The 27,556-nt window shown below is 48.5% G+C and overlaps 2 protein-coding genes across 3 annotated transcripts; one reads left to right on the top strand and one right to left on the bottom strand.

The window, feature by feature from the left end:
- Nucleotides 1-976: 976 nt before the first annotated feature.
- Nucleotides 977-13,287, top strand: B3GNT8 (UDP-GlcNAc:betaGal beta-1,3-N-acetylglucosaminyltransferase 8). 2 transcript variants are annotated; one of them, XM_063140231.1, is made up of 5 exons: nucleotides 977-1,040; nucleotides 5,690-5,809; nucleotides 6,814-6,874; nucleotides 7,851-7,976; nucleotides 10,639-13,287. In XM_063140231.1, the coding sequence occupies exon 5, from the start codon at nucleotides 10,646-10,648 to the stop codon at nucleotides 11,867-11,869; it is 1,224 nt and encodes a 407-aa protein (XP_062996301.1). In that variant the 5' UTR covers nucleotides 977-1,040; nucleotides 5,690-5,809; nucleotides 6,814-6,874; nucleotides 7,851-7,976; nucleotides 10,639-10,645; the 3' UTR covers nucleotides 11,870-13,287. The 2 variants fall into 2 exon arrangements, with proteins under 2 accessions (XP_062996301.1, XP_062996300.1); XM_063140230.1 differs by lacking the exons at nucleotides 977-1,040; nucleotides 5,690-5,809 and adding an exon at nucleotides 6,598-6,688.
- Nucleotides 13,288-14,827: 1,540 nt separating this feature from the next.
- On the bottom strand, nucleotides 14,828-25,842 carry LOC134407778 (2-oxoisovalerate dehydrogenase subunit alpha, mitochondrial-like). Its single transcript, XM_063139722.1, has 9 exons — nucleotides 25,723-25,842; nucleotides 22,125-22,304; nucleotides 21,923-22,009; nucleotides 21,073-21,181; nucleotides 20,028-20,189; nucleotides 18,411-18,617; nucleotides 17,599-17,740; nucleotides 17,346-17,517; nucleotides 14,828-16,076 (listed from the first exon to the last, which is right to left on the bottom strand). Exons 1-9 carry the CDS (start codon nucleotides 25,831-25,833, stop codon nucleotides 15,906-15,908), a joined length of 1,341 nt encoding a protein of 446 aa, XP_062995792.1. The 5' UTR covers nucleotides 25,834-25,842; the 3' UTR covers nucleotides 14,828-15,905.
- Nucleotides 25,843-27,556: the final 1,714 nt, after the last annotated feature.

The raw sequence follows: 27,556 nt of genomic DNA, 5'->3' as shown, positions 1-27,556 counted from the left end.
GCCTTATCTTCCATGAAATTATCTAATAGCCTTTTAAAGTTGTCCAAACTGGTGGCTGTCCCAGCATCGTGGTCGCGAATTCCATAGTTTAACTACTTGCTTTGTGAAAAAGCTCCTTCCTTTTATATGTCCTGAATCTCCCACTGTTTAGCGTCATGGGACTATGAGCGAATGAGAAAAACATCTCCCCATCCACCGTCTCCACACCCTGCAATTCATGAGGATGGAAGCTGTAGGCCAAAACACATGGCAGGCCACAAGCGGCCCAGCCCTGCTCTGAGGAGTCCATGGCTCTCACCACCACCAACACATTTCCCCCCTCAGAATAGCCCTGTGAGCTTTGTAGTTTTTCTCTGCCATGGAGATGTTGTTCCACCTGTTGAACTATCTGGCATTTACGTAACCATCTAAGGAGCCACAGCCGTCCGGGAGGAAACCACCCACAGTGTGCCCTTGTTTGCCTAATCCCTTTCTCCCCAGGAGGGTGGGTTCTCCCTGCCATTCAGGTTGTCCAAGGGAAAAACCTGGGCCACCTTCCTGATTTCGCCATGCACTCCCCAGCTGGGTGCCTGTGCCTCAGTCTCCCCAGTGGGCGGAAGTGTTCACTTTCCCAGCCGCTGAGGAACCAGCGATTCCCACACAGCTTCTTGGCAGCATGAATATTTGATAGGAGATGAAATATTAAGACACTTTTACGAAATGCCCCACCCTTGCGCCGGCTTTGTGTGTGGGGAGGAAAACTGTGCACCTTCTTTGCCTGCCTGCCTGCCTCTTCTCTCCTCTCTCCTCTCCTGCTTTTCACAAAGAGGGGTAGTTTGAGTTTCATGTTCAGTTCTGCAAGAGGAGGGAGGTTTCCTTTCTGCTTTGGGTGTCAGCGTGTGTGTGCGCGCGTGTGTGTCTGTCTCAAGTGTATTTGTGCGAGTGAGACACCCACATCGCCTGGAGCAACCGAAGGAGAGAGAAACCAGGCAGAGGAGAGAGAGAGAGAGAGAAAGAAAAGGAAGAAGACCAGAATCTCCTCTGTCTCACCTGGGTTTCAGGTGAGCACTGGTTCTGCTCTGGGCAATGCCTATTCTTCGTCATGCTGCGTGCACTCTTTCCTGAGAGTAAACTTTGCTGAACAAGGCAGGGCTTCTGTCTGAATGGACATGGATAGAATTTGCCTGCATGTTTCCAGTCCTGTTTACTTTGACGCTGCCGGCATCTTGGGGCTTTACTTCCTGAGTAAGCCCAGTTTAGGATTGGACTGCACATCTGGGTGCGTGACACAGGGCTTATAGGAAAAGAGAGAGTGGTTGAAATGCTTTTGATACAGAGAAGGCAGGCAGGCATGGCTTTTGTAGAGGGGGGCGGTCTTGTTGTTAATACAGTTTGTTCTCTTGGGGAGTGTGACAGGGGAAGAAGAAGGGGGAAAGATTTTGCTGCGTGTGGGGCTTGAACTTCATGGTTCTGTTTACGGAATATTTTATGGAACGATGAGCGCTAGGCTAAAATGTGCGAGCTAAAAGTCCTGGAGGTGGTGTAAGTCAGGCAGATGGCTATAACATGTACCCGTGGCTTTGATGTATGGAGTGTTAACGTGATTCATGATGTGAATTCTCATTAAAGAAAATAGAGAGAGCTACTAGCCCTGATGGTTGTGTGCTATCTCCAGTATCCGAGGCAGTAAGCCTGTGTGCACCAATTGCTGAGGAGCATGGGCGGGAGGGTGCTGTTGCACCATGTCCTGCTTTGTTGGTCCCTGGTTGACAGCTGGTTGGCCACTGGGGGGGTGGGATCTACACTACTGCTTTTAAAGCGCTTTGAAAACGTTTTGAAACCTGTATATGCAGTGTGTCCTGGGCCCCAACAGTTGTCAAAACTGTTATAAAGCGCTTTAAAGCAGTAGTGTAGATCCCCCCTGGGTGAACAGAGTGCTGAACTAGATGGACCCGTGGTCTGATCCAGCACGGCACTTCTGATGTTCTTCGGATCGGAAAGTTGTGGGAGGAACTCTGATGATCTGCCCACGATAGTGAGGGGTGTGCATCAAATAAGAGGAAAGCCATGGCCATGCATGGGGAACGTTTTCAAAACGAATGTCAGGTCCCCGTGGATTTCCCACACGGTCATGTTGTGGCTGAGAGTTCCCCAAGCTCACACCCTCCAGAAGCACAGCTCCCATCATCCCCCAGCTGGCATGGTTGGGGCAGGTTGTTTTAGGCGATCTGCTCTTTGTGGCTTGGGCCATAGTGAGTCCCTCATAGGGCTTTAGGCTTTGGTTGGGTAGAGAAGGTACCGGGGGAGATCTGTTCTCATGAAAACCACACACATCGAGTTGTGACGTTTCCCTCTGCAATAGAAAGGGGCTGGTGGCATCCTTCGCGACCTGCCCGAACATTGGAGAGGACCAGAACAACTCTTAGGGTGTGATCCGATGGATGCGTAGACAGGAAAAAAGTCCTACTCCCAGCATACCCCAGCCAACCATGCTGGGAGTTGTAGGACTTCTTTTCTGTGTAAACATCCATCGGATTACGCCCTGTTGCCCTTAAGGCAACTGTGTCCTATCCCCCAAATGTATGATTAGATGGGGTGTAATATTTTCCATGGAGCCTCCTGACTTTGCATGCATTTGGCAATGCAGACCATGTGCACCAGTTGCTGGGGAACATGGGCGGGAGGGTGCTGCTGCACCCTTGTCCTGCTTGTGAATTTCCCAGGGGGAACTGATTGGCCACTATGTGAACAGAGTGCTGGACTAGATGGACCCTGGGTCTGATAAAGCAGGGCTCTTCTGATGTGTTAGTCGCTCAAATTACTTTGCCTGCTGCCACCTCCCTGATCAATCCTCAAAGGGTGCTACCCCCAGTATCAGAGGCAGTAAGCCTCTGTACACCAGTTGCTGGGGGACATGGGTGGGAGGGTGCTGCTGCACCCTTGTCCTGCTTGTGGGTCCCAGGTCAACAGCTGGTCAGCCACTATGTGAGCAGAGTGCTGGACGAGGTGGGCCCTTGGGTCAGGTCCAGCAGGGCTCTTCTGACATTTTAAAGCCCTAAACGGCTTGGGGCCAGGTTATTTGAAGGAACGCCTCCTCCCATATGTGTCTGCCCGGACCTTAAGATCATCTACAGGGGCCCTTCTCCGTGAGCCCCTGCCAAAGGAAGTGAGGCAGGTGGCTACTAGGAGGAGGGCCTTCTCTGCTGTGGCGCCCCGGCTGTGGAACAAGCTCCCCAGAGAGGTCCGCCTGGCGCCTACATTATGCTCTTTTAGACGCCAAGTGAAGACCTTTTTATTTTCTTAGTATTTTAACACCTAATTTAACTTCAATATAAACTTTGCTGTTTTAATCTCATATTTTAACCTATATTAATTTTTGCTGTGTGGTTGTGCTTTTTATATTGTATTTTGTATTAGTGTTTTAAATTTGTTGGTTGTTTTTATGCTCTTCATGGTTTTAATTTTTGTGAACCGCCCAGAGAGCTTCGGCTATTGGGCGGTATAAAAATATAATAAATTTATTTATTTATTTATTTGTTTATTACATTTTTATACCGCCCAATAGCCGAAGCTCTCTGGGCGGTTCACAAAAATTAAAACCGTAATAAAAAAATAACCAACAGGTTGTTTAAATAAATAAATAAATAAATAAATAAATAAATGTAAACGGGGGAGGTTTTTGCACAGGGCTCATCCCCTGGCCGGCGTCAGCATTTATGGAAGGAGCGACGGGTATTTGCTTCGAGGCCCTGTGAGTTCTCTCAGCAGCCTTGCTGGCAGCTTGCTGCCAACACACGGAGGTTTGGAATTCCCACGCCGGGAATGTGCCTTATCATGTCGGATGGACTTACGTCAAAGCGAGGAAGAACGCTGCTGAGGTTTATATTTAGAATCCCTCTTCGAAGAGCAACATGGAGGGTGTGGCAGATGGCGGCGGACAGCAACCCGTAGAACAGGGGTCGGGAACGTGGTTTTGGCAGGCTCCCATCGGCCCAAGCCAACGTAGCCAATGGGGAAGGATCATGGGAGTTGTAGTCCAGGAACATGGAGAGGGCACGCCTCTTTGGCAAACCCCCCCGGTTGCATCCTTTCAATTCATGATGCATGGGGTGCCTGACAGGATATTCTCATTTTCCTCTGATGGTCACATTTGCGACAATGGACACTTAAGTCTATGGACCTTTGCTATCTTAAGTCGGCTGGTTCAGCTGCTGGGCCAGAAGGGTGGGCCATCTGGGCGTCTGGCTTTCTAGGGGTGCCAGCCATGTGGCTCTTCACACAGTACGACAACCCAGTGTCATTGAATCGTGGGTTGTTGAGTCGTGGGTGCCACGACACAGTCTCTGAACAACAGGCCTGGCTGCGGACACTCCCTGCTCATGCTAAGCCCCACCACTAGAGGAGCCTGAGGCGAGGGACAACCACCGCCTTTCTCCAAACTACGTGGAGAACGGGGTTAAATTGGAAGGATTTCAGTAATAAATTAAAACGCTGTGAATTATATGTACTGAGGTGAATTATTGTCAGAGTGGGTGTTAAATGTAAATAACTGCAGATGATAATTGCCAAACAGACACGTGGGATTTTTGTGGGAGTTAAAACAAACTGATTAAAATTTTATTTTAAAAGTTCACAAGCTTTGTTTCATAATAAAACAGTTAAAAAACACTCTATTTTTTAAAACCTCTCATCCAATCCTTTCTCTCTTCTCATACATGCTTTCCTTTCTCTCACACATTCACTTTTGAACTTTATTATCAGTATTGATTAATATACACCAACGGACTATCAGCAGACCACCCTCAAAAGACACCACTCTCTACACTGAACCTCAAATTCTCCAGAACCCAACCACAAACAACCCAGAGTTTACAACTTAACAACAAACAATGAGTTATCTTCGTGGGTTGTTTGTGGGTAACAAATTATTGATCCTGTTCAGACAACACGCTAAGCCACGGTGGTTAAGCATTTTGAGCTAAACATTATGGCTTAGCGTGTCGTGTGAACCATTCCTAACCATGGTGGCTATATAACCACTGTTTAAACGTAGTCACTAACCATTTCCTGCAAAAGGGTTAGCGGCCTAACCATGGCTTAGCATGTTGTCTGAATAGGCCCATAGCTTGTTAGTGTGGCTGGGCTCGTACAATACAACAACCCACGATTCAACACCCATACTCTAGGTTATTGTGTTGTGTGAACCCAGTCAGTGCCTCTCTTTGGCCCATGCATGAAACAATTCTAGTACCTGTCAGAGGGAAGGAAATCACAGCTGTTAGAAGACAGGGCAAGGTGGGGGGAATGGGGTAAGATGGGGACGGGTTTCATAGCACTCTTCAAATACTTAAAAGATTGTCACACAGAGGAGGGCCAGGATCTCTTCTCGATCCTCCCAGAGTGCAGGACACGGAATAACGGGCTCAAGTTACAGGAAGCCAGATTCCGGCTGGACATCAGGAAAAACTTCCTGACTGTTAGAGCAGTACGACAATGGAATCAGTTACCTAGGTTGGTGGTGGGCTCTCCCACCCTAGAGGCCTTCAAGAGGCAGCTGGACAACCATCTGTCAGGGATGCTTTAGGGTGGATTCCTGCATTGAGCCGGGGGTTGGACTCGATGGCCTTGTAGGCCCCTTCCAACTCTGCTATTCTATGATTCTATGATTCATCTGAAAACTCAGGCTTGTGTCTTTTGAATACTTTGGCAGGTGCTGAGTTCCAACAGGCATGAACGCGGAGAAGGTCCCTGCCACGCTGCCAGCTGTGCACAGGATAAGCTGGTAGAAAGACAACGCTGTTCCTCTTCTGTGCGATCCAGCTCATTCCAGGTACAGCGTGGCCTTCTTGCTAATGTCTGACTGCAGCCAGCCAGGGTGGGGGCGCGGGTTAATTGAGATGGAGCCTCTTGTGATGTTACGGTTCCTGCTGTTTTGGAGATGGATTCTTTGCAAGCCATGCCAGGAAGTGAGGGGGGGGGAGCACCAATTCCCAGTTCACATTAGGGCACTAAGTGGCCTTTCAGAGGGTACTTAGCAATGGATGGTGATGTATCATGCACAGCAAAATACACAGACACACACAGAGCAGATGCCGCACCTGATTGATTTGGTACTTCCGAATTTCTGATAGCGGAAACACTCCCCCACTCCCCTGAATTAACACTGGCTGTGCACTTTGCCTTTGCTCTGTGGTGGAACCCGAAACCACGGGTCCCTGTGGTTCGCTGAGTGGTGGTCACAGACTCTCAAGACACAATTTCTCTCTCTTTAAAAGGTTCATTACAAGCAGCGCTGCAGGGTGACAGTCTCAGAAGACCTGAGGAACTGCCCAAGAATTTCAGGAAAGGCTAACATATTTATAGGGTCAGTTCCCCTTAGATACAATGGCAGAACTTTCCCACCAATCATAACACAGCTCTGCAATACAACAACCAATGAGAAGCAAAGCACTTAGGCATGTACAGAGTTTAAGTACTTCTCTGACTAGAAGACACTACATGGGTATTGCAACAGTTACAGGAAAAACATCTCCATCTGTTTCTTTCATCGGTTATCCTGCCTTGCAGACATAACCACCCTCCAGCTGACGGCGTGGACACTGCCTGTCTTGTGACATGGTTTCAGTATCAGCTTAATTGTAAAAGCAATTGCAGCCTTTAAAATATGTTTTAAAGAAGCAGGAAGCCATGAACTTTATGGTTTATATAGGTAATGATTTCTAGAGCCATTTTCTTATACTTATGGGCATGGGTAAAAGAACCACCTAGCTTGATTTCCTCAACAGCTCTCAAAAGGTTTTACATTCAGGGTTGGTTGGTTTCTTTCTTTTTAAGGAGTTCTCTTTACAGAAGTGATGCATGCAGAGATGCAACCGACACCCTCATCTGACAGCAGGTAAGCCTGCTACATTGGTAGAGATTAAATGTTCAAACCTAATGCAAAGGGAAGCTCAAACCAGCAACCCTGTGGATCGTGCGTGGGCACCCTCAGTGCTGATCAAAACTAGGAAGTCGCAGGGCTTATTAGACTACTAGGGAAGGCCACGATCCGCTCGACTTGGAAAATAGGGCAACGCTGGCTGCAGTGGAAGCTGGTGACACTGGCGTTAATGGGGCAGCGAATCCGATCTGGGTTTAAAGTTCCAATCAGTCAGAACTCTAAAGGAGGGAGCCCAGGTGCCGAAGCCATGCTAGACTTTAAATCTATCCAAGGACCTTGGAAGGAAGGGAGGGAAAAGATTTACTACAGGGAAAAGCGGATCTGGAGGTATCATTATACCTCTCCTTGAACTCCAGCATTTCCCAAGGAAGATGTGGCAACTGCTCTTTTGGATATGCAAAGGCATTAAATCACATGTGCGCCTTATTTTACTGTCCGAGGGGGTGTTCTGGAGTTCGCTGTTTTGACCTCACCTGTGCAGCCATTATTGTTGCCATCCGGGCACTATTTATCCACATCTCAGGTGATGCGTTTATGGATGGGTCTACACATGCAGCCACTGAAAGCTAGAGGCTCCGATGTCAGCAGGGCATTGAATCCACTCTGGGTTTCAGTCAAACTCTAAAGGAGCTACTCAAGGTGCTGGAGCCATTCTGGCGATCGGTTTCAGCACTTTGGATATCTCCTTTAGAGTCCTGACTGAAACCCAGAATGGATTCAACGCCCCACTGGCATAAGAGTCACCAGCCTCCACTGCATGCCACAGAAAGAGATGAATTGATTATACCACTTCGGGTTGCAGGTGGTGGCAGATACCACTTTTAAATGCCCAACCCTGCTCATAATCATCATCATCATAGAAAAACAATCGAAACCTCCTTGCAAGCGGAGAATTAGCCCTTTGACAGCTCTGCTGGTTTTCTTCCTGCAGGGAGTTATTAACACTGGGGAAGCATTCAAAAACGTGATCACATCCCTGCAGTTTAAAGCACTCCACCTGTTCTGCCCTTCCCTTTTGCTGCAGGAAAAGACCAGGCCGACAGCTTCTAGCACTGAGGTAATATCTGTTTCCTTGTCTATTTTGCAGGAATTAACCCGTTGTTTCATTTTCTGTGTTAATCTTTGGGGGTGAAGTTGTGGTTTTTTTAAACTTCCCAAAATGCATATTTTATAGAATTTTATATGTATTTAAATTTATATCTTCTCTCTAAATGTGTATTTAAATGCTTGTTTTGATATGCCTAAACACCTGGGGACGGCGTTGTAACTTTTGGAGAAGTGGTGAAATCTGGCAAATAAGTACAGGCGCGATCCCAGGCATGTTTCGACAGAGAAAAAGCCTACGTCTCTCAGCACTGCTGGCTGGGGCATGCTGGGAGTTGTAGGCCTTTTGTCTGTCAGAACATGCCTAGGGTTGCCCCCTAAGTTGCATTCGTCCAAGAAGCAGGGATCAAGTCATTCCAAAGAGGAATTTGAAAATTTCAACGCCCGAAGCGTTCCTAGAGAAAGCAAGTAAGAAAGCAAGTAGAGAAAGCAAGTAAGTCCTTGCAGTGTGTGGTTTTATCATCGGGATTTGTGAGAGGCATAATAAGCGCAAGGTGACTTACCTACTTTGGCAGACGTTACACCGATAATGTGCCATGCAAATAAGATAAGAACCGGGGTGGGGTGGGGTTAGATGCAAGCTAGTATTCATGACCTTGGGAAATACCGTCTTCAAGTTCCTGGCAGCCAAATCTAAGGGTGTTTTGGTTCCTAGCACACCATGGCCACCGCTAGACCTAAGGTTTATCCAGGGATCATCCAGGGTTCACCCCTGCCTGAGCACTGGATCCCCTGTGTGTCACCTAGATGAACAGGTTTGACCACTGGATGATCCAGGGATAAACCTTAGGTCTAGCTATGGCCCCAGTCAACAGGTCTAGTGCACCTGGTCCATCTTATCCTCTTAAAAGATTCTGAGCATCATCAGACTAGTGTTTTATTGCATGCTCATTACTGGCAACTCACAGAGGTTTGCGGGTCCTTTTGATGATGACGTCGTCCGCCTCTTGCTTCTTCCGCTCTTTCTTCCGTCAAAAAATAAGACCTGGAAAATCCTTTTTTTCCCCCTTTCCTGTAACGATACCTGCCTCCATTTCCTGCTGTGTGCAGGAGAAGCAGCGCGATAAAAACACCCACTGAATGGGCCATGTAGTTGTCGTTTGCTTCCTCTTTCTTCCCTGTGTGAAGAAAGAGGAAGCTGTATTTATAGCTATTGTGGGACAGAAACAGGGAGCAAAGCGGCAGTAGGGAAATGTGCCCCCCCGCCCCCAATGTCTGAAAAGGCTCTCTTTTATGGAAAGGAAAAAAAAAGGCAAAAGCAGCAGTGGGAAAACATGGGGTTGATTTCTACAACTTTTATTTTGAATGAAATGCAGCTGCGGGACCCCAAACTGGAATGGGGGTACAACACCAGCATTTTGCCAAAAATTACTCGCTTCATCACCACAACAGCTCACAGCTCTTACTTGCCCCTGAAAGTGCTGTTTGCAAGAAGGAAATGGGAAATAGCTGGCTGGGGAATTCTGGGAGTTGTAGTCTAACACCTCTGTAGGAAGGGCATTAATTCTTCCCCTCAACAGTTTTTTTCCAATTAAAATAATTCTTCCTCCCCCATCCATCCCATGCTGCTATGCCCCACGTCTGAAAATGTACAGGTATCACAGGTATCATATAGGGCCACCATCAGCTCTGCCTAGAAGCCACCCTCCATCAGGGCCACCATCAGCTCTGCCTAGAAGCCACCCTCCATCAGGGCCACCATCAGCTCTGCCTAGAAGCCACCCTCCATCAGGGCCACCATCAGCTCTGCCTAGAAGCCACCCTCCATCAGGGCCACCATCAGCTCTGCCTAGAAGCCACCCTCCATCAGGGCCACCATCAGCTCTGCCTAGAAGCCGCCCTCCATCAGGGCCACTATTAGCTCTGCCTAGAAGCCACCCTCCATCAGGGCCACTATTAGCTCTGCCTAGAAGCCACCCCCCCCTCAGGGTCTTCCCTCCATCAAAATGGTCACCTGGCAGAAGCCCTTCCATCACACTGCAGCAGAGGGAGTGAAAGGAAGTCAGGGCCCCTCCATCAGCTCTGCTGAGAGACCAACAGCTCTTGGTCCCTCTTCCCCTTGAACTGTATACACTCTAGTGGCCATTATAACAACTTTTGTGGTGATCCTAAGAAATAGTGCATGAGTTCGCTTTTCTCCCTTTTCCCTTCCAATTCCTTTTCCTTTTGTGTCATATCTTTTAAATTGTAAGCCTGAGGACAGGGATTGTCTGATCTTTGTAAGCTGCTCTGGGAGGCTGTTTTTGGCTGAAAAGTAGGGTAAATATTTTTCCAATAAATACAAAAATAATAAATGGGAAATCCAATAAATACAGAAATAATAAACAGGAAATCCAATAAATACAGAAGTAATAAACAGGAAATCCATGGTTCGGATCTCATCGCTGTAACCCTGAAGTCAGCAGGCTGCCTTAGGCAAGCCACACACTCTTAGCCTCTGCAGTGCAGGAAGAATGAGGCTGACCTAATTTACAAGCCCTTGTAAAGATGAGATCAAGCGCTCTGGATCTTCCAAAGCGCTCAATAAGTCCAAAATATTGCAAAAACGACTACGCTTGTCACGTTTATTTCCCGTCCCTTTCGACCCTCCCTTTTGCCTCTGCTCTTTTTTCCAGGACCAAGATGAAAGGCTCGCGGTGCCTCACGGTAGCCACCGCTTTGCTGACGCTGGTGGCCCTCAAGGCTTACATCGAGTGGACTGCTGAGCAGGACGAGCGGTTCCCCACCCCTCACGAGGCCGGTTGGCAAAGCAGTTCCGTCACACCTGCCCAGCCCTTGGACAAAAAGTCGCTGGCGTCCTTCCAACTGCACTTCAACAACTCTCTGCAGCAGTTGCGCCAGACCATTCCGAGGGCGAAAGCCTACTGGAACGCCAAACAGCACTGGCTCTTCCGGGCCATGCAGGCTGGTAGTAATGACTCCTGGAACCAATGTTTCGGGCCTGGAACGGCAGACAGGGTGGCCAAGATCAAAGACTTTGACTCCTACCCGGAGCTTTACAGGAACTTCATTTTATACGACGAATGCCGGAACTTTCCGCTCTTGCTCAACCAGCCAACCAAGTGTATCAGCGCTAAGAACCACACCTTCCTGCTCTTGGCCATCAAGTCTCTGCCCGGGAACTTTGCCGCTCGCCAGGCGGTACGAGACACGTGGGGGCGGGAGATCAACCCCGGCGGGCTGCCGGTACGTCTCGTCTTCTTGCTGGGCACTGCCCAGGGCCGTTACGGGCCCCGCCTGCAGAACCTGGTGGAGTACGAGAGCCGCAGTTTTGGTGACATCTTGATGTGGGACTTCGAGGACACTTTCTTCAACTTGACCCTGAAGGACTTCCTCTTCCTCAACTGGACGCTGGAGCACTGCGGGGACGTCCGTTTCATTCTCAAGGGGGACGACGACGTTTTTATCAACACCCCCAAGGTCTTGGATTACCTGGGCTCTTTGGATGTCCACAAGCCGCTGTACACAGGCCAGGTAATGGCGAACGCCTCTCCGTTCCGCGTCCGCAAGAGCAAATACTATGTGCCGGAATCGTTTTACGTGGGCCCTTACCCGGCCTATGCCGGGGGTGGAGGCTACATCTTCTCAGGAGCTTTAGTCCAGTGGCTCCAACTCATCTCACGAAACATAGCTTTCTACCCTATTGACGACGTCTACACAGGGCTGTGCTTCCAAGCCCTGGGTATTCACCCGGAGGCCCATCCTGGCTTCCAGACCTTCGATATCGCCGAGAAGGATCGTGATAACCCTTGCGTGCACAGCCAGCTCCTGTTGGTTCACCGGCGTAGCCCCCAGCAGACCCTCCAGCTCTGGAAGCAAATCACGGACCCGAACCTCAAGTGTTGAGGAGAGCCAGGGACCACCGGGACTCTGACAGTAGGGGTTTCAGTAGCCTCCTGTTGGGGTTGGGGAGGCAGATGGAGTCAGAACTAGCGTGGCCTTTTGTGTCACAGTTGGGGACTCTGTGGGACACAGCCGCCTCCTGCACGTTGTGAGGGTGGGGAGCGCTGCCTCCTTGGGATTTTTGCAGGCATGGAGCCAGTGGGCTTCCGAATGTCGGAGGCTGCGGAGAACACATTGGCACCACGCCCCGCTTGTGAGCAACTCAGCAGCGAGCATCAGAAACCAGATGCTAGAAGTGAGGCCTTTGGACCAATTCAGCCAGCCTCTCCTCCGCTTTATGTTCAGAGCATCGTCTGCCTGCTTGGAGGTCGCACAACAGAGAAGGTCACACGCAAAGGGGGCAAGCTTCCCGGGAGCGCCGTGCAGGCGGGCGGGCGGGCCTTTCTTTCTATTAGGATGATGGGAAATGAAACAGGACTGCTGCTCAGGGAAAGCGCACTTGTTTGGCATGCGTTATGGGCCCAACTCAGGTTCAAGTATTCCCAGTTGAAGTGGAAATCAAATATAGCAAGGCTGGGAATGTTTTGGGCCTGAAGTCCTCGGGAGACCCTGCCAGCTGAGAACAGAGAGTACTGGGCTAGGTGGGGCAAAGCGTCTGCCTGGGTTTAAAATGGCTACTTCTGTGTCCTTAAAGATAGCATAAGTTAATTAATGCAAGGGGTATAAGTGTGCAATTCAGCCTAATGCCATTCTTCACTTTGAAGAATCATCATCATCATCATCTAAAAAGGCACACGCTAGGTTATAAAACCCGGGAGGAGGCGGTGCCACCTGGTCCCACAGGATTAGGAAATATTCTTCCTGATCTTGAAGGGCAAAATTGCTTCTTTACCTTGTCAGCTCATTTAGGCTGAAAGGATAGGAGGAGGAGCAGCAGCAGAAGCCTAAAAAGCACTCTGGCTCAAGTGATCCAAGTCGAATCTCTGTAGTCCTAAATTCAATAGTCAATACATTTCAGGTGCTTTTAAGGTTTCCGATGAAAACGTCTGATCACACAACCAGAGCCCAGGTTCTGTCGATCATCTGTGAGAACTGGCTGGGCCGATGGCATTCAGTAACGCTATAATATCTCAAACATCAGAATCTGCGAACTTTGTTCTTTCTTCTTAAGCGAATATAGGGCAAGTGGCGCATAACCGAGCCTCGTGTGGCGCAGAGCGGTAAAGCAGCAGTTTCTGCAGCTGAAACTCTCCCCACGGCCTGAGTTCGATCCCAGCGGAAGCTGGTTTCAGACAGCCGGCTCGGGTCGACTCAGCCTTCCATCCTCCCGAGGTTGGTAAAATGAGTACCCAGTTAGCTGGGGGAAAGGGAATAACAGCCAGGGAAGGCAACGGCAAACCACCCCGCTCTAAGGCCTGCCAAGAAAAGGTCAGCGAAAGCTGGCGTCGCTCCAAGAGTCAGAAATGACTCAGTGCTTGCATGAGAGGAGGGTGCATAACCACTGACTCCCGCACTAGGTTGCAAGGCTGACATATCCTTTTTCCCCTTGCCTTTACTCCCAACGTCTTTAAGAGGAACTCGACACACCGAAATGAGAATGGCAGGCTTTTACCACCGCCACTTACAGAGAAGATGATGTGGTGAGAAAACTTTGCCTGCTAAATTTCTGTATGCCAGGCTGGGTTTGAGAGCATAGAAGCAAGGCCAGAAAAAAAGGTGGCAATGCTCCTGGAGTGCCCCAACTCTGGGCGGGCTCTCCTCATCGCCCTGCTGGATCTGTGGCATGCAAAGTGGATCCCAGTAGGGTCTTTTTCACCCAGTTAACATTTCCATTTTTCCTGTTGAAAAGTTCTGTTACTTGAAGTATTTCCCCCAAGCTTTTTCTCTGTGACTAGATCTTCTAGGGCAGCCTTCCTCAACCTGGGGCGCTCCAGATGTGTTGGACTACAACTCCCAGAATGCCCCAGCCACCCCAATGCAGTTGCAGGGAGAAACGCCTTTGTCAGATATAGAAGGCTGATCATGGAAGGCCGTAAAACAGCCATTCCCAAAATCACCAATTTGTCAAACTTGTATGAAGTCAAGCAAACGGCCACAGAAGACCCTAGAGCAGCCTTCCTCAGCCTGGGGCACTCCAGATGTGTTGGACTACAACTCCCAGAATGCCCCAGCCAGCTGGCTGGGGCATTCTGGGAGATGCAGTCCAACACATCTGGAGCGCCCCAGGCTGAGGAAGGCTGCTCTAGGGCCGACGCGACCACCACAGGATGAACAAAGAAGTCCAGGAAACGAGTCTGCACCTGCAGCCTTAATGACCACCTAGTGTTCAAATATGCCTTAAGGAAAGGGTACACCATCAATCGTTAAAAAAAAAAATAGGTGCTCTCTTAAATAGTTGGCCGATACTTCCTGCTTGGCTGCATCTTGCACAGGCGTTGGAGAGGATTCAGAAGTTTCCGTGTGACCTATTTAAACAGTGGGGGAAACTCATTTTCCCCACGATGGAATGATGTACAGACAAAATAAAACGCGTCTCAGGTGCTGGGTGTATTGGATTTCGTGATTCATGTTCACAACGGTTTGCAGTTACTTATTGCTGCTCTTTGGAATGTATTTGGGCTCGTGTCTTTTAAAGGGCCAGACGAGTTGTTGCTGAAATCTACATGAGAAGGAAAGGCCAGATTTGCTCCACAGTCAATCTCTATTGATCAAAGAAAAAGTCACCAGGGTTTGCCCCAGAACCTGTTTCAATCTAAGGCAGAAACCCTAACTCCTCTGCAGCGATGACAAAGCGCCTCTGAGCATGTGCGAACTGCCTTTCTCTTCCTTCTGAATGACTGTACCCAGCCTCCACCCATTCTCAGAATAGAATTTTTACAGCCCAAAATATGGCACATCTCACTCTAGAAATTCATTGATCAAGTACGAGATCACATGGAAAAGTAAAAGCCCATTTTTTTTTTATTAATTTCCCAACTTGCCCCACCGTCATACATAGGATGCATTTACCTGCTACTCCCCCTGACTCAACGTAACCATCAGTTTTAGTTGCAACAGCTTTGATTAAATGTAACAGACCAAAAGAGCTTTGCCCCATCCCATGCAAAGGTGCGGGAAATACACGCCTTTCGTTCAGGAAAACCCCCAGCGAAGACATACTCCGCTCCCCCTTCCCAGTAAACCTAAGTCACTGCTAAAAGCCAGTATGGACACCATTCTGCAGAGGTCTCTCTGGATACTAAAAGCTCCCAAATCCTATGAAAAAAATCCTATGGAACTCCACTCTCTATTTAGTGTTTTGATGAGTTATCTGGAGACAAGTTTCAAGTTCAGTTCCCTAAAATGGTAATTTGTCAAGAGACACTGCTCAGGGATGGACTGGATTTACTCCCTGGAAAGGACACAGGATGCAGCCTCTCACTCGGCACCACAACTATACCTTCAAAGCAAGGTAAAAAATAATAATCTCACAAAAACAACACCTTCCTAAAGTGGCATTCAGTTCCAGAGGTATTTATGATAATATTGGCCAATAGACTTCTTTTTCAAACGTAAGCTCCTCCATGGAAGGAAACCCAAGATCCTGCCTGCTGCTCCTTTAGGCCCAGTGTTTAGCTGGATATCAGAATGAAGGAAGACAGCTGGACTGGCGCTCCAGTAAGAGACACAGCAGAGATAAGGCAACTCATATCCACAGTGGGAGAGCTGTGAACTGCTCCTGTGCTTTAATTAGGCTATGTGCAAACTAAAAGATTTAAAAAGCAAATGAGCTGTCAGTGGGAAGCTAACATCGGCTGACGTGGAGACACTGAAGGTTCCCGAGGACTCGGCTTCCAGGGGTCGTTCCCTCACTGCCCACATCCACATGGCCTTGTAGCAGCAGCGTTCCCCACAGCCCCCTTTTAGCAACTGATCCCTCGTTTTAACATCATTGCCATGGAGACAAGGTAGTTATTGCAAAGGACAGGAAATCACTTTTTTCTAACACAAAAGAGTTTGAGGAAGAGGGGGAGGCGAAGGTCTACTCCTGGGCAGAAAGTCACTTCTCGTAGTGGTCCAGGGGATAATGTTCACCGTATTGCTTCAGGTGACGCTCCAGGGATTCCTGCTGCTTCTGGATGTGCCGGGGCATCTCAGAGTAGACGTCAGAGAAGAGGAGCTGCGGTTTGGGCTTCAGCTTGCGCTCAGCTTCTTCAAAGGCCTCCATGACCTAGAGAAAGAGAATGTAACCGGCTTTAGAGGGCCACGTTCCCAAGGTTAGAAGCCTCCGTTTCACAAAACCTTTATTGGGATTCAATTCCTGTACGGAGAAGGAGTCTGGATTCATCTTTCGAAAGGAACACCCTGAACAGCTCGTGTGAACGTGGCCCATGTATGTCCAACTGACAGCACGAGTCCATTCACCAGAAAGAGAGAGAGAGAGAGAGCTATTTTCTGTTTAGAAAACAGAGCAGAGGACTCAGGACTATTCTCCTGTAACTGTGAAAGTTCTGCCTTAAATGGTGCTGAGGGGCTGACTTCTGTACGTAAAGCATGTGTGAACACAACAGAAGGTGTGTCTTGCTGAGTAACCCTAAAGAGGAGACCTTCACTTGGTTTACCTCTATTCACGTGATCCATAATTTTTTTAAAGGCTACTGATAGTTCTCTTGTTACAAGATCCCTGGTGAGAATTCACACAAATGAGTCAGGAGAAACGGGGTCTATTCTCTTTGTTAAAAGGGTGTCCACATTAGTCCTCCACTGTCATTTTAACTTCTCTCTCTCTCTCTCTCTCTCTCTCTCTGAGACCATCACAGGAGTTAAAACACACATGAAACATTAACGAAACTGAAGTATTTGCACATGGAAATGGCCGAGACCCTGTTTATAAAACTACAGTCCCCAAGAGTTTGCTGGATGAAGAATCACCTATTTATTTATTTATTTATTGCATTTTTATACCGCCCAACAGCCGAAGCTCCCTGGGCGGTTCACAAAAAACTAAAATCATTCAAAGTATAAAACAAACAGTATAAAAACATGATATAAAATACATATTAAAAGGTGATTAAAAACATACCACACATGATTAAAACATCTTTAAAACATCCTCAAAACATTCTAAAATTTTGCTGGATAGGCCTGCCGGAATAGATCAGTCTTTATTGCTTTTTTTAAACTCTAAAAGACTATCAAGTTGACGAATCTCCTCCGGCAGGCCATTCCACAATCTGGGGGCAGCAGAAGAAAAGGTCATCTGAGTAACAGTTGTTAATCTAGTTTTTGCTAGCTGAAGTAGATTCTTCCCAGAGGACCTGAGTGTGCGGGGCGGATTGTATGGGAGAAGGCGATCCCACGGGTAACCTGGACCCAAACCATGTAGAGCTTTAAAGGTAATAACCTATTGTGGGACTATCATCTCTCCTGCTTCTATGACACAATACATGGCTTCCTTTCCCCCCTCATTTCTTTATCAGCATGCATCCAGGCCACTCACCCTCTTGCGGGATTTCTTGCGCCAGCTCTTCTCCTGTTCTTCGTCCCACCAGTCTCGGGTCACCATATAGTGACGGAGCCGAGAGATCGGGTGATCTTGTTTATCCCAGTAGTTGACTTCATCCACGGAACGGTAGGCAGAACTGTCGTCGCTTGTGCTGTGATGCCCGATCCTGAGAAGACGACAGGCAGCCAATTATTCAGGCAAAAACTTTCGCTTGTGCTCCATTTCTGCCTCCCAGCTCCATACTCACCTGTAGGTCATGGCTTCGATGAGAAACGGCTGGTTCTCTGCAATGGCACGGCGCCGGGCCTCCTTGGTGGCGTTGTACACTGCAAAGACGTCGTTGCCATCCACCCGGATTGAGTGAATGCCATAACCAGGACCCCGGGCAGCTGCAGATGGAAAGGATATATTAGTGACACACTTGGGAGTCTATCTTTGGCGGTCCCTTTGCGCTTATACCAAAATAGTTATTTTTATTTAAAGTATTTCTATACGGCGCTTCAGCAAAGCTTCCAGTGTTGCTTCGACCAGAACCCTGAGGAGTTTGTTTATTTATTTATTATTTATTTATTTAGAATATTTATATACCGCTCCCCATTGAAAAATTTCGGAGCGGTGTACAAGGTAAAATGAAAATAAAAACAGAATAAAACAGTTAAAACAAAATTTAAAAAGAAGCAAAAAACAACAACACAGAAATCCAAGGCTGCATGTTAAAGAAAGGCTTCTTGGAATAAAGATGTTTTCAGGAGGCGCCGAAAGGAGTACAAGGTCGGAGCCTGCCTGACCTCCAGAGGCAGGGAGTTCCACAGGAGGGGCGCCACCACGCTGAAGGCTCTTCCCCTGGTGGATTCCAATCGGAGGATGGATCTAGGTGGAACCACCAGGAGCAGGCCCTCGGATGACCTCAGTGACCGGGCAGGTTGGTAAGGGAGAAGGCGCTCTCTCAGGTATCCTGGTCCCAAATTGTTTAGGGCTTTGTACACAAGTACAAGAATGTACTTAATGGCTATGAAAGAACCCCTGCGCCCCTTCCTCTCCGTGACCTGACCATCTTACCAATTCCGTCACCCCGGTACTGCTCGGATGTCGGAGTGGAGATGGCGTAGCCGTTGTTCCGGCAGAAGAAAATGATGGGGCACTCAAGAGTGGCGGCAAAGTTGAAGCCCGCGTGGGCATCACCCTCACTGGCTGCGCCCTCCCCGAAGTAGCAGATCACGATCCGATTGGCGTTCTCCCTTTTGATGGCGTAGGCAGAGCCAACAGCTGTCCAGGGGGGAGAAAGGGAATGAGATCAGGAAAAGCAAAGAGGATGATGCCCCAGGAATTCACAGTGGTCATGTGCTCACACACAGTTGTTTTGTTTTAGCCAATTTTTATCATTAATAAAGCGGAGGACCTACTATCTTGTAGGTCAGGCATGGTGTGAGCTAGCCCAAAGGCCTTTTTGACAAGGACTCTGAGCTGGGATTGGCTGCCTGGGAGGCCTTAGCACCCTTGATTGGGGAAAGGGGAACACCCCCTCAAAGGAGCAGAGCCTATGAAGCTACCTTAGACTGAGGCCTTAGCTAGACCTAAGGTTTATCCCGGGATTGTCCCTGCCTGCTCCCGGGATCCCCTGTGTGTCATTTACATGATCAGGGATGATCCCGGGATAAACTTTAGGTCTAGCTAAGGCCTGAGTCACACCACTGAGCCATCTGTTCTAGCCCAATACTGCCTACTCTGACTGGCAGCAATTTCCCCAGATCTCAGGCAGGAGAGAAGGACTAGTTATTAGACTCTGAATCTGGGGCTGGGAGTTTAGATCTTGAGTGGGCTGATTTGGACTCCTCCTTCAATTCACCCATGGTGGTTTATTCCCCTTGGGAGCCTTCTCCAACCTGGTGTCCTCCAGAACGGATGGGCTACAACTTCCATCATCCCCAGCCAGCACAGCCACTGCCTTTGTGTATCGCAGATACAAGGCTTCATTGATGCTTCATTACTGGTATGCGGTTGAGCTAGTCATCATTGTAGTCCCATTTGCAAGCCCGCTACATATTTAGTGTAGTATAGTGTTGTTAATCTGCTCCCATGCCTGTGAAGGAGAAGCCTAGCACATGGGTTCTCAACAAGGGGGGAATTTTAGGGTTCCAGTGGAGGCGGGATTGGGACCACTATTCAGCAAAGTATGATGTCCTGTAGATTATGTCTTCCTACACATGTTATTAAAAACGTCCCAGAAAAGTGTCATGTCGTCTGCAAAAGCCAGGCCTTTGCTCTCTTTTCCCTCCCTCCCAATCCTAGAAGTTTCAAACTTCCCATTTAAAGGGGCAAGGCAAAGCATGGGAGCTGAGAATGTAAAAGGGGCCATGCTTTGCGTTGCCCCTTTAAATGGGACTAATATAGAAAAATAAAAGACTTTCAATATTATATGCATACTATTTGGAATGCACCTTTTGAGTTAGACTATCTTGGGAAGGGGGGAATTATATTCTGAACAATGGTGAAAGGGGGGAATGGAGCAAAAAAGGTTGAGACCCACTGGCCTAGCAGGTCACATCCCAGACCCCCACCTCCCCATAACAAACAGGAGTTATGTTTCTTAACACACAAGATTGCCCAATCGTAGCCACACAGTCAGTGGTGTTTTGCCTACTTTCCCAGAAGGAAATGAACCTGTTTTTGTCTCACCTTGGGGGATCTGCGTAGCTAGCGGGGACGAAATGGTAACAAAGTGCAAATCTTTGCAGCCGTAATGCACGGGCATTTGGCGGCCTTTCCCGGGGTCACTGGCATTGCCATAGCATTGTGCCATGAAGAGGTCCAGAGGATACCCCCTGTGCATCAGCACACCTGAAGAAGCCAAAGGAGACACAAGGTTAGCAAGGAGACGGCTACTGCTGGCCTCTCACGTTGGTTTAGCATGACTAGTGTGCTAGGTGCTGCACAGAGTTCAGGATCGGTATCATTCCCTCTTATTTGATGGTCTACGTGGGTGGGTAGGTGGGAGGGAGTTCAGACCATATAGGGTGACCATATAAAAAGGAGGACAGGGCTCCTGTGTCTTTAACAGTTGTGTAGAAAAGGGAATTTCAGCAGGTGTCGTTTGCATGCATGCAGCACCTGGTGAAATTCCCCCTTCATCACCACAGTTAAACTGCAGGATCCCTGTCCTCTTTAGTATCTGGTCACTCTAATATAGCTCCTGCAGCTTTAACTGTGGTGATGAAGGGGGAATTTCACCACGTGCTGTATACATACAAATGACACCTGCTGAAATTCTCCCTTCAATACAACTGTTAAAGATACAGGAGCCCTGTCCTCCTTTTCATATGGTCACCCTAAGACCATAAGGCCATTTCAGCTGGGCACGAAACAACATTCACAGTAAGGGTCAAAGGCTGCAAGCTACATTCAAGATTAAGGTGCGCAGAAGGTAATGTATTAAGAACACCTGCTGCGGTATGGAATATAAAGAGGAGCGTTAGCAAAACAGGTCAATTGCTCTTCAAAGCAAAAGTTGTTTGCTTATTTACATGCCTGGCTAAAGGCTATAAATACATGTGATAAGAGTGGAAGGAGGAGGAAAGCATTGTCGGGCAAAAAGCTTCTTGGGATAAGCACTTGTTGTAACAGCATTCCGGCGCTCAGCTGCCATGCGCTGCCATGCGCTGCCACCTAGCGGCTGAGCAGCACAGTTCACTTCAGCTGAAGTGAGGCGCCAACTGTCTGTTACCTGCTTCCCGATATTGTCCAAATACCAGGTCAGTGTCATCTAGAGCAGCTGCGCTGCCGATGTGCGTGCCTTCCTCCCCGTAGTTGGTCATGTAAAAGGAGATCCGACCCTAGGAACAGAAAACTGAAGTTACTGCCAAGAAAGGATGGTCAGGTCCCAGCTTTATTTATTTATTTATTTATTTATTTATTTAGGCTATTTTTTATCCCGCCCCTCAGCCAAAAGGCTCTCGGAGCGGCTTACAATGTATCAGTAAAGAAGACAGTCCCTACCCTCAGGCTTACATTCTAAAAAAAGACACGACACACAAGGAAAAGTGGATGGGGAGGGAAGAGGGAGAAAATAAAAAGAAATTAAGGAGACTGTTTAGGCTGGTGGGAAGGCCCTGCTCCGTCCTCTCATCTCCCAATGGAGGGGCAAACCAACAGCTCCTTCTTCTCCACAGGGTGAAGATGTTATCCCTGGGGGGGGGGGTGTTTCCAACTGAAGCAGGCCCCGATGGTGCCTGCCTGCTCCAGTCTCCCTCGCATCTTCTTCCCCGCAGGGTGAAGATGTCAGTTAGCCCTGGGGGGGGGGGGGGGTGTTTCCAACTGAAGCAGGCCCCGATGGTGCCTGCCTGCTCCAGTCTCCCTCGCATCTTCTTCCCCACAGGGTGAAGATGTCAGTTAGCCCTGGGGTGGGGGGTGGGGTCCTGAGCTTTCCCCTCAGCCCACTAAATCAAGTACTCCCAAACGAAGAGAACCCTTGTGTGACCCTCCCTAGGGGCCCGTTCACACATTACTTTCTGAATCAACAACAACCGAGGAAGCTAGGAGTTTGTTAGCCTGCCTCTTCTGAGCAGGGGACCTACCTGCCTCTGGGACTCGTAGAGGATCCGATCCATAGTGTTGAGAAGGGTCATGCTCTTGTAGAATTTCAGCACTTGCTCTTTGGGAAGCTGCAACGAGGAAAAGCGTGAAGCAAAGTGGGTAATACCTCCAGCAGCAAACTCTTGGCCATCTGAGATTTTTGCAGCTGTGGCCCCTCTGAATTTGGCCATCTGAGGGTCTCACCTGAGGGTCTTCGCTGGGATTGACAATCTGCCCCTGCCGGTCCATGACCCGGTAGATGGGAATCCCCGAAATGACATTGGGCTGGATGAACTCCAGCCTGTCTACAAACTCAGCCGAGGCACCTGGGAATTGCGGCTTTTCCTCAAGAGAAGTAAAGTCTTCCTGCTGTTGGAGCGATCCCTGATGAGAGATGGCACACATGTTGAATGGCCGAGCTTAACAGCACAATCCCTGACATGAAGAGGCAATCCATATGAACATAAGAAGAGCCATGCTGAATCTAGTCCAGCATTCCCTTCACACAGTGGCCAACCAGCTGCCAGTAAGAAGAATGGAAGGACATCCTCCCTCCCATGTTCCCCAGCAGATGGTATACAGAGGCATGCTTCCTCCTATATTGAAGGTAATATTTATTTGTATTTTATTGAATATATACCGCCTTTTTTCCTCCAAGGAACCTAAGGCAGCGTATATAATCCTCTCCATGTTATCCTCACAACAACCACCCTGTGAGGTAGGTTGAGCTGAGAGTCTGTGACTGGCCCAGAGTCACCCAGTGAGTTTCCATGGCCAAGGATTAGAATCCAGATCTCCCGACTCTCAGTCCAACACTTTAGCTGCTGCACCACACTGGCTCCCACATAATATTTATTTATTTTATTTATTTATTTATTTATTTATTACATTTTTATACCACCCAATAGCCGAAGCTCTCTGGGCAGTTCACAAAAATTAAAACCATAATAAAACAACCAACAACCAACATAATAAAACAACCAATATCGTACTATTATGACTAGTAGCCATTGATAGTCTTATCCTCCATTTATTTATTTTATTTCATTATTGCATTTATATCCCGTCTTTTTTTCCTCCAATGAACCCAAGGTGGCATACATAATCCTCCTCCTCTCCACTTTATCCTCTCAACAACAACCCTGTGAGGTAGGTTGGGCTGAGTGTCTGTGACTGGCCCAAAGTCACCGAGTGGGTTTCCATGGCCAAGTGGGGACTAGAACCCAGATCTACCGACTCCCAGTCCAACACTTTAGCCACTACACCATGCTCTCCTCCATGTGGTAAGCACGTCTCAGACTTCAATGCTCCATGGAATTCCTGCCACACACCCCACCTGCTTCTAAATGGTGGTTGGAGCACAAGGATAAGCCCTATGGCTTGGTTTTCTAAAAGGTGGGTCATATAAAGCTCACTGAGCCTCTCTGGTTAGCATGTGCACGCGTGCACACCCACACCCACACCCAGATGCCCCTCTTTGGAATTCCTTTCAACGAGGACTGAACTACTCATTGTCAGGGGTTGCGGCTAAATTTACCCTCCGGGCAACAATGTATGCTTTAGCAGGAATTCCTAGGTAAGCGAAGCATTGCAGCAAAGAAATGTATAAAGAAAATGCTGTCCTCAAATCCCATCTATTAATCCCACCCAGAGTAATGAGCAATCCATGGAAGTGGGGCCTACACCTGCAACCTGCCCCATAAGGATCTCTTCATGAAGAATCCAGCATGCCCCTAACAAGAGAGTTGTGCTTCTAAGATTCAGAAGTTCAACTTGTGTGAGCTACTCGAAATAACAGCAGATTAAGATTTCAGATACAGGAGAGAAATGTTTAAGATGCCAAATGTCCTTGTTTATATCAGTCCAAGCAGGAAAATATCTCTGTTGATCTTGGGCCGTGTAAAGCTCAGCAGTGACAAGAAATTGACTTGAGAACAACCGGGGAAAAACCAGATGCAACACACGCCCCTTGAAACGGTCCAATCCGGCAGCAGAAAGTCACGTGAGAAAAGGAATGGCCTCTTCCCTCCCATGCTTTCTGCAAAGAAGCAAGTGAAGTTTTTGCAAAGTCCCGAATACACAGAGGGTGACCTCTCGCCCGTATCCACCCACTGCATTTGAAAAATGCCTTTTTAAAAACTGATGTCCTCACACGTGCTTTAGAAAACTGATCTTCGCAACAAGAACCTCCCACCTTCGTCAAAGCCCACGTTAACTGACTCATAGACACTTCCAGGCACACTTACTTGGGAGTAACTCCCACCAAGTCTAATGGGATTTATTTTCAAGAAAATGTGTACAGGAGCATTTAGCCATGTGGTGCATCCCGATGCACACAGAAGCCAAGTCTGACTGAATTCAGTGAGGCTGACTCCTAAGTAAGTGTGCCTAGCATGGCAGCCTTAAATGTGATTGGTAGTGCAGATATCAAAAATATATGATCTTTGTTTTTGATATTGATGGCTGTGTGTGTTTGCTAGCAATGCTACGAACTACCCCAAGTTCACAGGAGAGGGTAGAATGAATAAATACGCTTGTCCTATGCACCATCCATGTCTGTCAGATCAGACCAAGGGTCCATCTAGGCCAGCATGCTGTTCACACAGTGATCACTGTCGGTCAGGAGCCCACAAGCAGGATACGACTTCAACATACAGCACCCTCCCACCTATGTTCCCCAGCAATTGGTGTACAGAAGCACACTGATTCTGATATTGGCGGTAGCACATAGCCATCAGGGCTAGTAGCCATTGATAGTCTTCTCCTCCAGGAATTTATCTAACCCCCTTTTAAAGCCATCCAAATGAGTGGCCGTCGTTACATCTTGTGGTAGTGAGTTCCGTAGTTTAACTATGCGCTGTGTGAAGAAGGACTTTCAGATTCTAAGCATTTACCCTACTGCAACACCATTACTTCCCTCAAAAAGAGATAATCCTTTAGGAGGATTCTTAACCTCTACTTATTCATTTGCCAACACCTGCCGGAGGTGGGCAATGCCGTCTAACGAGTAAGAGCATGGCTGACTGGGGGACGCTGGGGGGTGTTGTCCCAATACATCTGGAAGACATCAGGTTGGGGATGATCGGGTATTAAGAGTGTTGACTTTGTAAACAGACCCAGTTTCAAATAAATTCCCACGAAGCTCAGATTGAGAGACGTGGACTGGCCCAACCTAACCATAGGTTGGAAAGATGAAAAAGTGGGGACAATGTATGGTGCCCTTGGAGGAAGGGGATTGTAAACTTCCCTAGCTTTAACCACTAGGCACAACTCCTGAATGGCTTTTCATTAACCCTTCACAAGACACCCTGTACTCTGCAGGCAAACGGGTCATCCCCATATTCCCAGCAAACCACTTGTGTCCCCCCCCCGCACCCCTCATACTAAAGCCCCTTGAAAGAGGGCAACTTCAGACTGCTAAGAAACCCCCACCCCGCAACCCCCGCCCCCCCGCATATCCCCACGTACACATACACGTGTAAGAGAGGCTACATATGTTGGGGGGGGAGGAGGGACCCCACACACCTCTCCTCCCCCCTGCAAAACAGAGTCCTGCCAAATCTCCCCACCCCACCAAGTCTTTTTGCTTTGCACCCCTTCAAAAATGTTGGGGGGTCAGAAATCCCAGGGGGTCGGTGCTCCCCCGCCCCACAGCGACGCCCCTTCACTTGAAATGCTGGAGGGGGGGGTCTCTCGCAGAGACGCTGAACCCCCACCGACCCATGGGGGACCCCCCTCCCAAATTATCCTCCTCACACACCCCTTGAGTGACCGAGGGGGTCTGCGGCCCCGGCTGACTCACTCCTGCGCGCAGCCCCCGCGTCGCCATCCGCCCGGGGAGCCGGGGGCGGCCCAGCACCAGCCTCCGCAGGGCCCGCAGCCCCGCTCGAACAGACGCCGCCGACGCCGCCATTTTGGGCGGCTCTGGAGCCGAGAAGCGGCGCGTGGGGCGGGAGCTGCACCAGGCCGCGCCCCGGAATCCCAGGGGTGGCGGGGAAGCCGTAGCTACGGCTCCCTTCCCCGCCTCCCGGCCCCCCAGTTTCTCTCTCTCTCCCCACACCCAAGTTTGGGGTGTCCCCCCCCCCGCCAATAATTCAGCAGGGCTAGGGTGACCCTATGGAAAGGAGGACAGGGCTAGGGTGACCCTATGAAAAGGAGGACAGGGCTCCTGTATCTTTAACTGTTGCATAGAAAAGGGAATTTCAGCAGGTGTCATTTGCATGCATGTCGCACCTGGTGAAATGTCCTCTTCATCACCACAGTTAAAGCTGCAGGAGCTATACTAGAGTGACCAGATTTAAAAGAGGGCAGGGCTCCTGCAGCTTTAACTGTGGTGATGAAGAGGGAATTTCGTCAGGTTCTCCATATATACAAAGGACACCTGCTGAAATTCCCTTTTCAATACAACTGTTAAAGATTCAAGAGCCCTGTCCTCCTTTTCATAGGGTCACCCTACCTGTCACACCTGGCCTGGAAGCTATGTATGTGTTTTAGGGTGACCCTATGAAAAGGAGGACAGGGCTCCTGTATCTTTAACAGTTGCATAGAAAAGGGAATTTCAGCAGGTGTCATTTGCATGCATGTCGCACCTGGTGAAATTTCCTCTTCATCACAACAGTTAAAGCTGCATGAGCTATACTGCAGCTATAGTGTGACCAGATTTAAAAGAGGGCAGGGCACCTGCAGCTTTAACTGTTGTGATGAAGAGGAAATTTCACCAGGTTCTCTATATATGCAAATGACGCCTGCTGAAATTCCCTTTTCAATACAACTGTTAAAGATACAAGAGCCCTGTCCTCCTTTTCATATGGTCACCCTAGACAGGGCTCCTGTAAATTTAATAATTACATAGAAAAAAGGAATTTCAGCAGGTGTCATTGTTATGCATGCAGTACCTGGTGAAATTCCCCCTCTTCATCACAATACTTAAAGCTGCCCTCTTTTGTATCTGGTCACTTTAAGCAGGGCTCCTGCAGCTTTCACTGCTGTGATGAAGAGGGGATTTCACCAGGTGCTGCATGCATACAAAGGACACCTGCTGGCATTCCCTTTTCTATGCAGCTTTTAAAGATTCGAGAGCCCTGTCCTCCTTTTCATAGGGTCACCCTAAGCAGGGCGGGGGGGGGGAGAATTGTACCTGAATCCCCCCTTCATTCCCCCCCCCCGTTTCACTCTGAGCTCTTCCACTCTTTTCTTGCAACCCCACTTCTTCATTATGGTGGGTTAGGGAGACGATGATGTGGTGTATGTGTTTTTATTAACACCTGCGTTCTTTTAAGGGCGCAATCCTATGCATATTTGGATTGAAAAGAATCCCTACAACACTCAATATACATGTTTGTACTGAAAAGAGTCCCTACAACTCTCAATTCCCCAATATGGCTGGGGATCCCCCCCCACCCCCAAGATTGCATGCTAGGGAGAATCCTATGCATTTTGGGGCAGACAAAAGTTCTGCAACTCCTAGTATTCCCCTTGGGAATGTTGAGTTGTAGGACTTTTTTCTGTCTAAAGAGGCATAGGATTGCACTCTATATGTATTCTCCACAAGCGTTTTCCTTGTGGCTAGATCTTCTTTGGGCCAATGCAGCCATCCCCGGGTAAACATACGAGTCAAGGAAACAAGCTTTAAGGAC

Source organism: Elgaria multicarinata, chromosome 13, assembly GCF_023053635.1.
Source record: "Elgaria multicarinata webbii isolate HBS135686 ecotype San Diego chromosome 13, rElgMul1.1.pri, whole genome shotgun sequence".
Classification (NCBI taxonomy): Eukaryota; Metazoa; Chordata; class Lepidosauria; order Squamata; family Anguidae; genus Elgaria; species Elgaria multicarinata.
This window is presented reverse-complemented; position numbering and strand designations above follow the sequence as displayed.

Coding starts and splice junctions, on each gene's coding strand:
- B3GNT8 (XM_063140231.1), top strand. CDS start 10,646: ATGAAAGGCTCGCGGTGCCTCACGGTAGCCACCGCTTTGCTGACGCTG.
- LOC134407778 (XM_063139722.1), bottom strand. CDS start 25,833: ATGGCGGCGTCGGCGGCGTCTGTTCGAGCGGGGCTGCGGGCCCTGCGG. Junction 21,182..21,922: donor TCTACGAGTCCCAGAGGCAG/GTAGGTCCCCTG, acceptor TTCTGTTCCTAG/GGTCGGATCTCCTTTTACAT. Junction 16,077..17,345: donor GCAAGAAATCCCGCAAGAGG/GTGAGTGGCCTG, acceptor CTCTTTCTCTAG/GTCATGGAGGCCTTTGAAGA.